We start from the raw sequence: 15,447 nt of genomic DNA, 5'->3' as shown, positions 1-15,447 counted from the left end.
TATTTTATTGATTTGATGGTATAAGCTTGATACTAATCTTAGTCGGCCTATGATGCTTACCTGTACATAGTGTTTGTACTGATACTACCTTGTTGCATTCTTTTAAGTGCAGATTGTGATCCAGAGACTGCTACCTGTCCTCATATCTAGCGTGAGGCCATTGCTAACAGATTTAGGGTGAGCTTCTATCCATGCCAGGCCGCCCAAAGATCTTCTTTATGATGTCTATTTCTATTACGGACACTATTGGTCATTTGTTTAGACAGTTGTCATTCCTTAGACATGTTTTAGATTATAGTCCTTGTATGGTGACTTTCGGATTTTAGGATTTGTAATAGTTAGGACTTCCGCATTTACTTCATTATTTCAATGGCATGACTTATTTTCTATTTTCTTATGCTTGAACGAGTAATAACTGATTGAATTGGTTAATATAAAAATGAACTTGAGTGAATAGATGACTTATGTGTTGGTTCGCCCACTAGGAGTTAGTGTGGGTGCCAGTCATGGTGGGTTGGGTCGTGACATTAGTGTCATCTGCAGTTGTTAAAAAATTTGAGAAGTATTTATATCCAGGAATCAAATCTGTGACTCCTTATAAAGGCGAATGCATAACTAGTTGTGACAAGTGGTGTCACCTATAAGTCCTTTTAGTGTCATTCATTACCTATTTAATTAGTATTATATACATATTTATTGTAAGTGCTATTTTGGCGAAGCGGTGTTGAATGAGACTAGTTATACAAACCTAAATTCGCTTCTGGGCAGAAATTCCACTTAATGTGCATCGTCTCATATTTCAGAGTTGATTATTTTCTCTTGATCTTAACGCACACGGTTACTTCGCACCTTCCTCTAATTTTAAAAGTATTAATTTCCCCCTACTTCCACACATTCATGTGGTGACAGAAAGTTTGAGTTTCAGCTAGTATCTCCCATTTTCTTCATTTTGTTAGGTTTTCATGGAAATTCGAAGAGATTCTTTTCAAAAAATTCCCGTTGCTCTAGCACATTCACATTGAAATTCAGTGATCAATTGTAACTTGTGGTTCTCCTTTTATTTTAATATACCAACTTCTTAATGGAGTGCTTTATCAGGGTTAAGTTTACAAGCAGAGCTTAAACAGAGCTCACAACAATCCTTTCATGTACTTTATTCTGAAATTTTATGTCACATTTAAGGTTCAACAACTTTTTTATTGAACCCAATCAATACACTTGCTGCAACATTGATCTTAAACACTTACTACCCCACAAATCTCTAATATTGTTCTTAAATTTTCCCTCTCACCAGCAACAAATCTTTTTTATACTTGTTGTCTTTCTGAGGGAAAGAAATAAGAATTATTAATTGCAAGAATAGAAACAAGTACCCTATGACCTAGTCCTTAAAAGTATACTTAGACTTTGATCTCGTCTTTTGAAGCTTGGAAGGTTATAGAATGTTTGAAGCCGTCACCAACATGAATTTTGTGTTCTCCCATAAAAATTCTTCGAATTCCATATTCATCAGCTACGCTAAGGTGTTTGCAGGCATTGATGTTGATCATGACTCTCTGCTGAGCCCCAGCCACGACATGAAATTTCTCAAACGCGACTAGTTGTTTCTCAGGAAATGTAGCACCTGGAGGTGGGGTTGAGAAAATGAGGACTGTGTGTGTTCCATCCAAATCTCCTATGTTTTTCACATCAATGTGTATGTTTAAGTCAAGTGAATCACAATTGGTATGTATTGTTCTCACTGCTTTCTTTTTCATTGCTGTGCTAATAGTTGTGCTGTTGATCCCTTCAAGATCATACTGAAGGGTTGGCACTGAAAGAGTGACTGGGGCGGATACTAAGCGCTGGTTGAATCTTGTGTAGCTAAGGCCAGCCCCAAATGGGAAAACTGTAGGGCCTTTGTAGAATCTGTAGGTTCTGCCTGGATAGTGTCTTGCTGGATCTGCTCTCATGTCCATGTTTGCCATAGACACTTTAGCTACATAATCTTGTGGATACCATGTCATTGGAAGCTTCCCCCCTGAAATATATTATATATATCAAGTATAGCGAAAGTAAGATAAATACTACTATTACTAATAATCTTTTTACTAATCGACATCTTCTTTTACTTCATTCTATATGTTTGAAATTGACCTTCAAAAAGTCTTATACCACATATATTGCAGTTATCTGCTCTGTTTTTTCATAAGGATTTTTGAACAGGAATTGGTGGTTAGTACAGTTTTAATTACATCAAGGTTTGGTGTTATTGATTGGACAGTCTTTCCCAATCCAAAAAATAAATGTCATCTTTTGGTTTTGAAGATTGAAAAGTTTTCTTTAATGGAAACCTATAAAACATGTTTATGTCATACTTTGACATGCAAAAAGAATGAGAGACTTTTCTCTTTTAAATTCTTGTTCTTATTTTCAAAAGATAACTGGATCAATGTCTAAGTAGGTGAGTACTAGTGATATATACCTGGGTTGGCTGTTCCAAAGAGAACATCAGCAATAGCAGCTCCACCAGCCTGGCCAGGGTAGCCAGCCCAAACAATAGCGGAAACGCGAGGATCATTTTTGGCAAATGTAACATCGATAGGGCCACCGGACATCAAAACCAACACAACGGGGCCTTTAGAAGCCATAGCTGCTCTAGAAATGAGCTCCTGTTGGCGTCCTGGCAGAAGAAGGCTAACTCGGTCCTTAGCTTCTGCTTCGATGGATTGGTCAAGCCCCATCACTAACACAGTGGCGTCAGCATGCCTCGCCGCAATTTCTGCTAGTCCAAAATGTTGGTTCTCTGGACAAGCTACTCCCATGCATCCGTGTTGGTGAACTGTCTTTGCATATCTTGCTATTCCTTGTACCGGAGAAATATAACCACATGGAACACCTATATTCAACCCAAAAGAGGAAAATTAGTAAGAAATGCAACTTTATTTTAATAGAATGAGTAACCAGAAAATTGAGAATGTAATGAATGTGCCAATTTGTATACTAATGCTCAATTCATGGAAGCATACAAAAAAGTGACATTCTTTCTTTCACAAATTAAAAAGAAGAGTGCCACATAAATTGGGAATGGAGGGACCAAGACACAAATTTTTCAAAAATGTCAAAGGAGGGATGATATATCCAAGTCAGTAGCTAATCACATTTTGTACGAAAATCATACATATTCGACTCACTGTTTCACAGTTGTAAGACCTTGGTATTATTTTTATGCATGATCAATTCCCCTTTTGTAATTTATTTATAGAAGAAATATTTTTGTACTTTTTTCGTCTCATTTTAAGTGTCTTACTTTTTTTTTTTTTGTGCCACAAAAGTAATATCTCATTCTACATTTAGTAAGTTTTTTAATTCCAATATTTTACATGATAAATTTAAGACCATAAGATTTAAAGAACTAAACACATCTTTAATTTAAGACTACAAGATTCAAAAGTCTACTTTTATTTCTTAAATTTCGTGTCCAGTCAAACTAAAACACTTAAATTGGGACGGAGGGAGTAATATATAGAACTTAAACTCTATATAATTTAATTTACCTGCATAATTGCCAATCATGGTTGTTGTAGCATCTGAGTTGGGCCCAATAACAGCAACAGTGCGGTGGCGCTGAGGGGAGAGTGGCAGAGCTCGTCCAATATTTTTGAGAAGAACCATACCTTCACGAGCTGCTTGCAAGGCCAACTGTTGATGGGCTGGAGTGCACACATCTCTTGGGCCCAAATTTGCATAAGGCCCATTTGGTCCATCAAACATTCCTAGACGCATTTGGACTGTAATTGTATTGGCTAAAGCATAGTTGATTTCCACTTCTGAAACTTTGCCTGTACGGACTGCCTGCTCTGTGTAGATTGCTAGGAAAGGCCCACAGTCCAAGTCCAACCCTATATATACCACCATCACTAAGTCATATCTTCGAATTCTTAGTAAGCGTTTGGCCATAGAAACCAAATGTTTTTCATTTTATTTGGAATTTTTTAAGTTAGAGTTAGAGATTGAGTTGAGTTTCGTTATACTTTTCGCAAAATGTATTTGGGTGTCTGAATGTACTAAAAGTGAAAATATGATTTTAGGTGTTTTGAAATTTCAAATTGTATTTAAAATTTTCATGGTCAAACACTAAATTTCAGATAAAGTGAAAACATTTTTTGGAAAAATGTGAATAAGCCAAACGGGTCTTAGATTAAGGGAAACAACAAAAAAGAAAATATTATTGCGAGCAGAGTATAAACAAACCAGCTTTGATAGTGGCAGCTGCAGCATCTTCAGGGAAACGGGTGTAGTGTTGTTGATCGAATAAAACTCCAACAGAATCACAATCTGATACGATGTATCTGTTTTACAAGGCAACAAATTAATATTCAACCAAATTATTCTTACAACACTCTAGTCGTAGTAGGTAGCATCTATAATCAATCAACTATAATATGTCTGATTTTTCCACCATAGTGATTGGCCATGATAACATTAATCTAAAGCTTCTTATTCCCTATGATTATTTTGGTATTAATTAATTTTGTTAGAGAACTTTTATCCTGACAGCGCTATGCCGCTATAGGCATCAACTGATGTACTATACAGGCTTCAATATTTGTGCACTTTTCTCCAACGGTTTGAAACGTACTTGTGGTATAATAAAGTGATGTAAAGAGCAATTGAATGATGACTCACGGTTAGGGTGTTATATTAATACATATTTATAATTGGCTCTCTTAAGTGGTCTTATAGTTTGTTGGAAATTATTAAAGGAGAGAGGATGAGAGAGACCCGTTAAGGTGCCATTGGGCACGAATAGTGTCACGGAGGAGAGTAGGGTCAGCACACGTTGGCTTTCCATTGATCTGATTGTAAGAGCACATTACACTTGCTACATTCCCTTCAACGACACATGCTTTGAATGGCACATTGTACGTGTCCTCTAAGTCCTGCATGCTTACCTACATGTACATTTCAATTTAAAACATTATTTTCCTCTTCTATAATTTGGCGGAGTGTATATGTGAATGTGCAACACTTGAAGAAAAAAGGAAAAAATGTTAGTACCAATAATATGAGAAGAATAGCTAGCTAGCTAAAGGCGGATCTAAGATTTGAAGTATAACAATCTCAGGTTATTATTCTTTCTTTATGTTGCACCGGTGGATTAGGCACAAAATTTAAGAAAGATTTTTTTTTTTTTGAAATTTGTAGTTTAAAACAAATTTTAGATATTTATATAGATATAAATCATTTCATAAGAGGCAAAAGGGAAACTTAAAGTTAAGGTGACATTCTATTTAAACGTAGCGAGTATACAATAACTTGGTTCACAGCCTATATATATATATATATATATATATATTCCTCCGTTTTAATTTATGTGAACCTATTTGACTGAGCACGACATTTAAGAAAGAGTGAAGACTTGTGAGACGTGTGGTTAAACATAAGTTGTTATATCCCGCATTTTTGTGCAATCGGATAATTCAAGACAATCGCGGGAAGACAACAAGCAAGGCCTTATTTTTGTTTTGTTTGGCATATGAGTTGCTTATGAAGAATTTAGAAGCGGAATTATTAAGAAAGGCTAGGGGTAAAAAGGGTATATTCGCAATATGACTCGTGGAAATATGGACGGAGGCTAAGGGCAAATGTGAAATTTTGGAAAAAATTAATTTATGAGTTGCAAGACCAAGAGAGCAAAATATGGGCTTGGAAATTAAAAAGGGGCCACTTGGGCCATCCACATGGGTGGGCCTAGGCCCAACTAAAGCCTAAGTGGTCAAAATAAAAGAAGACTAAGTCTTCTAATTGTCCACAATCCTCTAGAAACTCCAAGAACATAAGAACACAAGAGAAAAAAAAAAAAAAAAAAGGAGCTAGGCCATTCGGCCATAGTAACTCCAACAACATCCTTGGAAAAAAAAATCTTCAAAAATTATTTTCTATCAATTGAAGGATTCCTAGCAAGGTGGAGTGGTTTTTGGAAGAAGAAAAATTCATATTCTTGCAAATTGGAAGTTTTAGCCAAGTGAAGAAGTGAGGAGAAAGGTAAGAATTCATTCCTTTTTTTTATGTTATGGATGCTTGTGCATGTTGTAGTGTATAAAAGTGAGTGAAATTCATGAAGAACAAGAATATAGGTGTGTGGCCGTGTATGCCTATGTGTGTGTGGTAGCCGTGTAGTTGTGGTGTGGTGTGGAGGAAAATGAGTTAATTTTATTTAGTATATTGGTTGTTGTTGTGTGGATTCTATATTGCTAATAAAAGCTTAATAATCTTAGTGAAATGGTAGAAGTTGGAGACTTGTGGTTGAAGTTTATGTAAATTGAATATTATGTTTTTACATGTATGGAAGACAACGATATTAGTATGGTGTTGTTGGAATATATATTATAAAGTTGTTATTGTTTTATTGGAGTTGGAAGGTTTTGAAGGAAGTAGTATGTTAATTGAAGTGTTATAATGTATCTTGGATTGAATATGGAAATAGTTAGTATGGTTGTTGGCATTATGTTGATAGTTTGGCCGGGTTGAATTCCCGAATTGTTGTTGATTAAAAATTGGCTAAGTTGAATTTTGGGGATGGTGCATTTACAGGGGAAGTGCTGCCGAAATTTCGGTAGACAAGTGTTATCTTAAGATTCAACTTCTAAATGCTCTAATCACTGTTTGGTAAATGTGACCAAATTGTAGATTTTGGCGGATTTGCACCTTGAATTTGGAGTAGCATAAGGAGCGGAAAAAGGTATGTAAGGATTTACTCTTCCTTCTTTGGCATGTCTTAGACATACTAGGTTGGATACGAGCCTCGGGGACAACTCTATTCTCCGGAATCCGCGCCTAAAGTTTCCCCTTTTTCATTCAATAGAATTGAATTAGACCTTTCATGAATAGTGGGAAGAATTGCCTAGCTATCTAGAACTTGTACAAATGAGACCCGACTACCTTAAAACTCTCACAAGTGACGTCATAAAACGTAACGTACGTAAATTGTGTACGCCGCCTCATTTGACCCGAGGTGGGCCCATGGTTCCCGGATTTTTCTTTATTTTTCCGTTTATCAAACGATAAGTGTTGTGACTATTCTAATGAGGATATTTCTATGATGATAATGATAACGATGATGTTAAGAAAGAGAATATGTCTATGATGAGTATGACAAGAATGATTCCGCGACTAAGAGCCTTAAGTTAAGGATTCAATATGAGCATGAAAGTATCAAACTAGATCTTGATCGTTAATTCTATTCCTTAGTTATGACCCTATTTTCTAAGAATTCCAAAGCATATGAATTGATGTTTATGATGTCCATAATTTTATTCTATGTTTTCTTAGTGTTGTCCTTCGTTGATAGTCTCATCTTATAAGTATCGTTCCTTCAAGGTGAGACAAGCGGCCATGGTTATTCCATAAGGTAATCGGAGGTTACCGACCTTACGTCACTCCGATAGGGTTATAGCTTTTCTTTGGACTTTCCTGCATGCTATGATATGATATATATATATATATATATATATATATATATATATATATATATATATATATATATATATATATATATATATGTATGTGGGGAAGACGGGAAAAAGGGCAGAGCGCTATAGACGCTGGGATATACACACGGTACATGTATTCGTATTTGACTTGATATCATCCCGGACGCGGGATATATATATATTTATGGTTAAATGGATCGGCTGCCGACGCCTCGGCAATATGACACGTTCTATCCTCACATGTATATGAGTAAGAAATGTTTTTCAAAGGAAATCTAAGTATGCATGGTATCCGCCGAAAGGCACTTATATGTACAGGTTATTTTCCTACCTCACGACATGCTCTACATTTCTATTATGTCATTATCCATGTTCTATATTGTCCGAATGTTATTATTCATGCCTTACATACTCGGTACATTACTCGTACTGACGTCTCTTCTTGTGGACGCTGCGTTTAATGCCGCGCAGGTCAGCAGGTAGACAGATTTGACTCCTAGAAGCTCCATCAGCAGTACTGTGTCAGCGCTCCAGTTGTTCCGGAGCCTCAACTTCTTGGTAGTACTTTTGTGTACATATTCGGGCGCGGTAGAACCCGGCCCTTCTTATATATATATATATGTGTGCTATGTTTAGAGGCTCGTAGACAGATATGTACAGTCAGATGGTTTGTACTTTTGTTCGTTTTGGGGTTGTATAACATGCTAGCAGATTTTATTAACACCTGATTACGGTTATGCTATTAATGATAGAATTAAGTAAAGAAATAACGGTATTACCACTATGGCCCACTCAGTAATAAGAATGAGATACGAGTTAGGGGGGTGCTCGGTACAAGTATCGGGTATCCGTCGCGGCCCCTAGTTGGGTCGTGACATAAGTCTTGAATATTTATGTGGCTGTAAATTATTTCATAAAGTGAATTTGTTTCCAAATAAGGAAAGAGGTCATTCATTTTAGCACAGACTAAAAAGAAAATAGGTTCACATAAATTGAAACAGAAGGAGTATAAGATTTATGTAAAAGTAAACCCGTATTACGCCCTGGTGCCGCCTCCCTACCTAGCTACACATAAAAGCTCTACTCTTATTAAGATAACGAAAGATTACTTCTTAGCATGTCTTTTCAAAGCTGAAGTTCCGTGCAAGCCAAAATTTTGGTCTCAAATTTCAACCCCATGAAAGGATAAGGAAAAACTAATTAGATGCTCATCGATCAAAGTGGTCCAAACTAGGGGTATTATTTATGGTGTTACCTTAGCATTGAAGTGGTAACGATCAAAGCCATTCCAATCATCAAGATCATAAGCAGTGTAATGTTTGCAGCAAGCAGCCACCTTCAAGCGGCTATTGCCACGGTCACCGCCGCCTTGGAGTCCCTTAACATAGCTGACGGCATATCGTGCAACCAAATGAGGGTCCTCTCCTGGTGTTTCTTGACACCTTCCCCACCTTGGATCTCTTAATATATTCACATTCGGACTCCAAAATGTTAGTCCTGCTGCTCCTCCATTATACATTGCTCTTCCTTCCTCAGAAACCACCTGATATCAAAAAATCATGTTATAATAATAATAATGATAAAAAAGACAGATCGTTGCACAAAGCATTCCACATTAGCAGGGTCCAGGGAAGAGCCGCGATAGCAGCCCGGTGCACAAACACCACGTTATTATATTACATCATATTAATATATTGTTCCTCCAAGTTAACTACTTCCTCCGTTTCATTGATGTGTCTTAGTTTGATTGAACTCAAAGTTAGTGAAAATTTTTGACTATTGTTATTTTAAACTAAGGCAGACTTTTGAATATTGTTGTTTTAAACTAAAGATGTGTTTAACGTACACAAATACTATTTTAATATGTGATCTTTACTTGTCACGTAGTACTAAATATAGAAAGAAACATTCTTTTAAATTGACTAAAATGGAAAGTAAGGCTCATAAATCGAAATACTCCTATATCAGGGGCGGAGCTAGCCCTTCGGGTGTGGGTTCAGCCGAACCCATTAGTTTTGATCCGAACTATATATTTGTATTAAATTTTTCGTCAAATATGCACAAATTATTAATTTAGAATTCAGTAACTTTAAAGAATTAGAACGTGAACCCACAACCTTCAAATTCTGGCTCCGTCTCTGTCCTATATATGTGCTTTGTAGGTGTTGTAATGTGTCTTAACATTATACCCTACTCCTCACGCGATTTCACCTATTGATACCACTTCTGATAATGTTATGCCCAAAGTACAGATGAACGTTATGATTTCTTTTAGTTTTATCGTTTTGCAGCTATGTGAAGTTTTGTGGAGTTCAACGTACCTTCCAATTTTTTCTTTCAATAATATGGCAACGTAACGTAAGTTTTTATCTCACAAGTGAAGCATCAAAAGTGCCGTTTGTCGGAAGAAGTTCTTGTCATGCATATTGTGACTTTGACTTTGATCCTAGAGTCTAGCCCAATTTTTTTGAAATGTTTTTGGTACATCAACTTTGTCCATCATTCACAATTATTTATCTAAGGACTTTTCTTTTAGGCTTCTTTGAAAAATTCATATCGGTTAAATTTTACGTTCCACATGCTAAATTTGTATTTGACTTTCAAAAATCACAACTTTCATGAATTGGGGTAGAGATGACAAGATCACAATCCTATTGTTCAACTTTTTAGCTCCTTAAAAGGACATTGATTACATATATCTTTCTACGGTTTATCATAATACTGAAACTACTGAAAAATAAATCGAAAAAAAAAAAAAAGTGATCTAATTTAACTAACTGAAAAAACAGCATGATGGGATGTTTGAAAGAAAAAAGAAAAGCAACTGGTGAAAAGATAAGACTTTTAAGGAAAAAGTTGTCAATTGGACAAACTTATGGGAACCAAACCTATTAATTAATCACACCTCTTAAGACAAAGTTTACACGCAAACAAGTTGTGACTAGACAAAAACAACAAATTAGTAAGACGGTTGGTAAGCACGATGTTCTAACTTATGGGACCCAAAACCTATTAACAAGTTTTATCCACGTCAAGTTTTGATTCCTAGAGTTCTCTAACTTCAGCCTTTATACTAATTTTGCTGTTAATCCATTTAAAGACTTCCTCAATTTTCATGCAGCGACGGAAGAAGGTAACATTATTGATTAGATCAACTTGAAGAAAATGGATATCAAAATTAGGAATATATGGACAAAAATACTAGGTTGTCACACATCAAAGAAATTGTTTAGCAATGCAATAATAACTCTCTAAATTAAAGACAGATTATGAGATAAAGCTGTCAACGAGGACAATAACTTATACTCAAGTCTTTTATTTTAATTATTTTCTAATAATTGGAGCATCAATTCATTTAAGTTCCAGTTGTCCATATTTGCGGCGGAAAAAATTTGGAAATCTACGTCTTCAGGAATAAATATATATCATTAATTAGAAGTAAGACATCATAATATTTTGAGAAATTTTATTTTATGAGTCAAGTAACCAATACTATTTATGTGAGGCTCCATTATTACTTGACAAGTGGAATGATTGCTTTTATTTTCTATCTATTTTGTGTAAGGAGTGATAATTCTGTGTCCTAAATCTATCAACTTAGATTAATATATGGACAATCACATAATTATACAGTAAGAAAAACTAATGTATACATTAATCAAATAAGCATTAACGTCATTATTATTGTAGAATAATACAATTTAAATTAGAACTAAAGTATGTACACATAAATATTGTAATAGATAAATTTTGAACCAAATAATAATAATAATAATAATAGATAAATTAAATCAAGTATTGATTTTTGGGATACATATTTGCTTCTATTATTATTCAATACAACTGAATTGAATTTAAGTGCCGATCTTTTGTTAACGTTTAGTTGATTGTTTATTTCTTTATCATCGTTTTTTATTTTGGTGCTTAGTTTAAATAGAAAAAATGTAGACTTTTAAATTACCTTTTTAAGTTTTTTATCTTAAAGTAAGCAAGTGGGACCAGTCCACTTGTGAAGTAATAATGGAGCTCACATAAATAGTGTTGGTTACATGACTCATAAAATAAAATCTCTCTAATATTTTCGTCTAATTACTCGGTAAAGTTTCATTCACTTCCGAAGATAAATGGATATTAGAATCCAGCGGTAGCTTACACCTTTAATTCGTATAATTCACTATTTTAGATAATCGAAGACTTGACGCCAAATAGCACAGCACATATATGAGCTTAAAGCCATGTGAACTTGTATATTTGTGTTATTGTGTAGTGTACATATCCAGTAGGATAGATAATAATTCGTAAATTCTTTAAATTTCATTATCCAAAAGCATGAAAGGCATGGGATGTGGTCCATCATGTTTGTATGAACACCTCATATAGAGAGAAGAAAATGATTGCAACTCATCAACATGCATGAACGACAAGTTTGACGGTTTCTTCTTTCTTGTTATTTCTTAAATGGAAAAGGCTTAAATATGTCATCGAATTATCGGAAATGACTCATTTATGCTACTCGTCAATAGTTTGGCTCATTTATGTCATTGAACTATCGGAAATGACTCATTTATGTCACTCATCAATAGCTTGACTCATTTATGTCATCGCCGCTACCAAAATGACTCATCCATGCCAATTTTTCATTAATGCCAGTTTTATAATACCAGATATGACACGTAACCTCCAATTAGATTATGGTTGTGGGTGGCTCGGGTGTATGACTCATTTTTTATTAATTTGGGATTTAAAATTGGGCTGGTTTAATACTAGAGGTCTACGTCGTTTAATTAAACCAGCCTAATTTTAAATCCAAATTAATTTTAAAAAAACCGCGTCATACACCCGAGCCACCCACAACCATAATCTAGTTGGAGACTATGTGTCATATCTGGTATTATAAAACTAGCGTTAATGAAAAATTGACATGGATGAGTCATTTTGGTAGCGGCGATGACATAAATGAGCCAAACTATTGATGAGTGACATAAATGAGTCATTTCCAATATTTCGATAGCATAAATGATCCAAACTATTGACGAATGACATAAATGAGCCATTTCCGATAGTTCGATGACATATTTGAGCCTTTTCCGTTTCTTAAACTTGTGCACCAAAAGAAAGAAGGAAGAAAGAGTTTGTCATAAAACAATTATTCTCACTTTTTTCCTTGTGAGAACCAATTAAAGGAAAATTGGATTAATTCATATTCTTTGCTTTTTGCTTATATCCATCTATATCTTATGTTATATGTATAAATGACCAGTTTTGTTGACTATTTTTGTTTTTAAGACGAGTTTTGATATATAAATATATATAAAAATTAATTTTTCATGCGATGTTACCTGCTTGGAATATAGGTACCTTTTTTTCCCTCCTTCCTAACACTTTTCATGATCCCCAAAAGAAAGTACAAACAAATAAACGGAAAAGCTCGTTAAATTAGTAAACATCGAAATCATGACAACAGAACCCCCCCCCCCCCCCCCGATTTTCCACCCACTTTTCAGTCCAACTTAGTGGAGTTGCTTTTGGGCCTGTATCTTCGTCCTTCTTCTTTTTTTAATGTTGTGACCACACAACAAAACATCCAGGCATGTGTAGGTATGGGAAAAATATTATCATTTCTTTCTTCTATCATTAAACCGATTATTATTATTATTATTATTATTATTATTATTATTATTATTATTATTATTACTATCATTATTATTATTTCCCCTCTTCTATGAAAACTGAAATACTTTAAAATAATAGAATATGGATAAAGGGCTCTATTTTATAGATAAGAGTAACTATCTCTTGAACGGCCCTTTTAGATTATTCATGAGGGCTAACGTAGGATAATTGTGGATCCTTTCTCCTCTTTATTGCACCTTCTTTCCTTTTCTTTAATTGCATTTTTGGATGATAATACTTATTCTATTTAAAATTTAAATATGGAAAAAAGATGCAATCGGAAAGAGCTCAATATAATCCGATGTAATATCATGTTTTAAAGTATGACGTAAATGCACGCTATTAATATTAGTTGAAAGGAAAAATGTCTATCGACCAATGATCATATGCTAAATGCTAATGCATAAGCGGCTCATATATTCACATGACAGTTGTAAGAGTACAAGACTAACTAACGTTCTGTATTGGACACTTTCAGTCGGTCACATGCGTACCTAACTGCTGAAAAGTCTGCTATTCATGACAGAAACAAAAGAAAACACTTAGCTCTATTGGTGGTCTGTGACCATTGTCTTGCACCAAAAGAATATTAAAACACACCTAAAATAGACCTACAATACGATATTGCGAAGCTATATATTCCATATATAAAATATACTGGTTTTATCTCATTTTAGATGGAGTTTTAACTATCAAACTAGTTAAAAAGAAGTTGAAAGGACATTGGTTTAATCATCTAATATTAACATCTGCTTCAAGACTATAACAATATGAGAATTGAAAAATACTGGTATCTTATCCTATTCATACCTAGAGTTTATTTATCAAGTCATTTTAAAAGGACTGCACAAAACATTCTACGTTAGCAGGATTTGGGACGCTGGGAAGCGCCACACCTCAAGGGGTTGAGGTGTGTGATGTAAATAGAATACTCTAATGCAAGTCTTAGCAGTACTTCTAGGAGCCGGTCATTTTCACGTAAAGATTTTTTTTCTCCGTAGTGATAGCAACAGGACATCAAATTCTTGTTTGTATTAGTATAGATACACGTGGGCAGACAATTAAAATATAATACTGATTAAAATTACCCGGCCAATTTCTTCCCACAAGGAGGCGTTAAAGGAAGCAGCGGTAGTAATGACTTGAGGAAAGCTAGTAGCGCCAGGGAAAGCACCACCAAACTTAACACCGGGTCCGGTGTTGGAGACACCGTGAAGTGCCTCAGACCACCACTCATAGCCATTAACACCTAGCCTTTCAACCGGTGCAGCATTATTCACCAACAACTTTATCTTCTCTTGCAACGTTAATCGTCCTATTAAGTCCTGAACACGCACATGTATTGGCAACGACGCTTTGCAGAACCGTAGGTTTCTTGTCACCGCGTTAGCGGGGTCGCATGCAAACGGTTGTCGTGCCTCCCCCGAATAAGAAAACGCATGGAGAACAAGGACAAGAATGAGAACAAAATAAGCATATTTTCGTTGACTCATAATTACTTATGTATGATATGTATATCAATGAAAATAATATCAATGCCTAGTAAGAATGTATTATTGGTACTATTGGCTTAACATATTCTGTTTGCCCGGGAGAGATTGAGGAGAATTGGAAGGGTATATATAGAGGAGGTTGCGTTTAAGATGGTGCCAATGGCGTATGAATATGAAAACGAAAGATGGTACAGTTGGAGGTAGTGGACGGGTAATCTTTGAGCTCTCTTATCCATGGATGTGTAAAGTTTGCGATAACTGATAAGTATAACACGCATTTGGCAGTTAACCAAGATTTTTGTTTATCAAAATTGTCGAATTCTTAAAAGTAATAATAAAGAGAAACAGATTTAAGTTATATGTACTTACCGTGTCACTTAACAATATATGATACTAAGTGGTCGTTTGGTTTGAGGTCAAAATAGTCCCGGGATTACAATCCCGGGACTAATTTATACCATCTGTTGGTATTATTTTATACCATCTGAAAGATGGTATAAAATAATACCAGTATAAGTGGGTTAAGAAGGTATAAGTTGAGTTATTCCAGCACTAATTTTTATACCACGTTTGGTACAAGGTATAAAATAATCCCGGGATAAATCTATACCTTATACCAAACGTGGTATAAAAATTAGTACCGGTATAACCCATGTTATACCTTAAACCAAACGACCACTAAATGTATTTATTACTTACTCTCTCCCAATTTATGTGAAGTGGTATCAAGCGTGTGACGAGCCGGTTTGGCCAAAGTTTTTTTTAAGTTAGAAACACTTTTTTTTTTTTTTTAAGATTTAAGGTAT

The 15,447-nt window shown here is 35.0% G+C and overlaps 1 protein-coding gene and 1 long non-coding RNA gene across 2 annotated transcripts; one reads left to right on the top strand and one right to left on the bottom strand.

Moving 5' to 3' along the window:
* Positions 1 to 1,130: 1,130 nt before the first annotated feature.
* LOC132643703 (beta-D-xylosidase 1-like) lies at positions 1,131 to 14,843 on the bottom strand. Its single transcript, XM_060360242.1, has 7 exons — positions 14,237 to 14,843; positions 8,731 to 9,018; positions 4,765 to 4,934; positions 4,234 to 4,331; positions 3,537 to 3,881; positions 2,465 to 2,878; positions 1,131 to 2,020 (listed from the first exon to the last, which is right to left on the bottom strand). The coding sequence occupies exons 1-7, from the start codon at positions 14,639 to 14,641 to the stop codon at positions 1,401 to 1,403; spliced, it is 2,340 nt and encodes a 779-aa protein (XP_060216225.1). The 5' UTR covers positions 14,642 to 14,843; the 3' UTR covers positions 1,131 to 1,400.
* On the top strand, positions 5,865 to 8,178 carry LOC132643704 (uncharacterized). The gene is made up of 3 exons (XR_009583712.1): positions 5,865 to 6,027; positions 6,673 to 6,724; positions 7,947 to 8,178. It is a non-coding gene; the product is annotated as an uncharacterized LOC132643704 (long non-coding RNA).
* Positions 14,844 to 15,447: the final 604 nt, after the last annotated feature.

This window comes from Lycium barbarum, chromosome 6 (genome assembly GCF_019175385.1).
Source record: "Lycium barbarum isolate Lr01 chromosome 6, ASM1917538v2, whole genome shotgun sequence".
Taxonomy (NCBI): Eukaryota; Viridiplantae; Streptophyta; class Magnoliopsida; order Solanales; family Solanaceae; genus Lycium; species Lycium barbarum.
Note: the sequence above shows the minus strand (reverse complement) of the source record. Positions and strands in the feature narration are given on the sequence as shown.

Bases quoted from the DNA above. Each gene is read 5' to 3' on its own strand.
- LOC132643703 (XM_060360242.1), bottom strand. From the start codon at position 14,641: ATGAGTCAACGAAAATATGCTTATTTTGTTCTCATTCTTGTCCTTGTT. The intron at 9,019-14,236 runs GTAATTTTAATC...TTTTGATATCAG, and splicing joins TGTGGGAAGAAATTGGCCGG to GTGGTTTCTGAGGAAGGAAG. The intron at 3,882-4,233 runs GTTTGTTTATAC...TGGTATATATAG, and splicing joins AGCTGCCACTATCAAAGCTG to GGTTGGACTTGGACTGTGGG.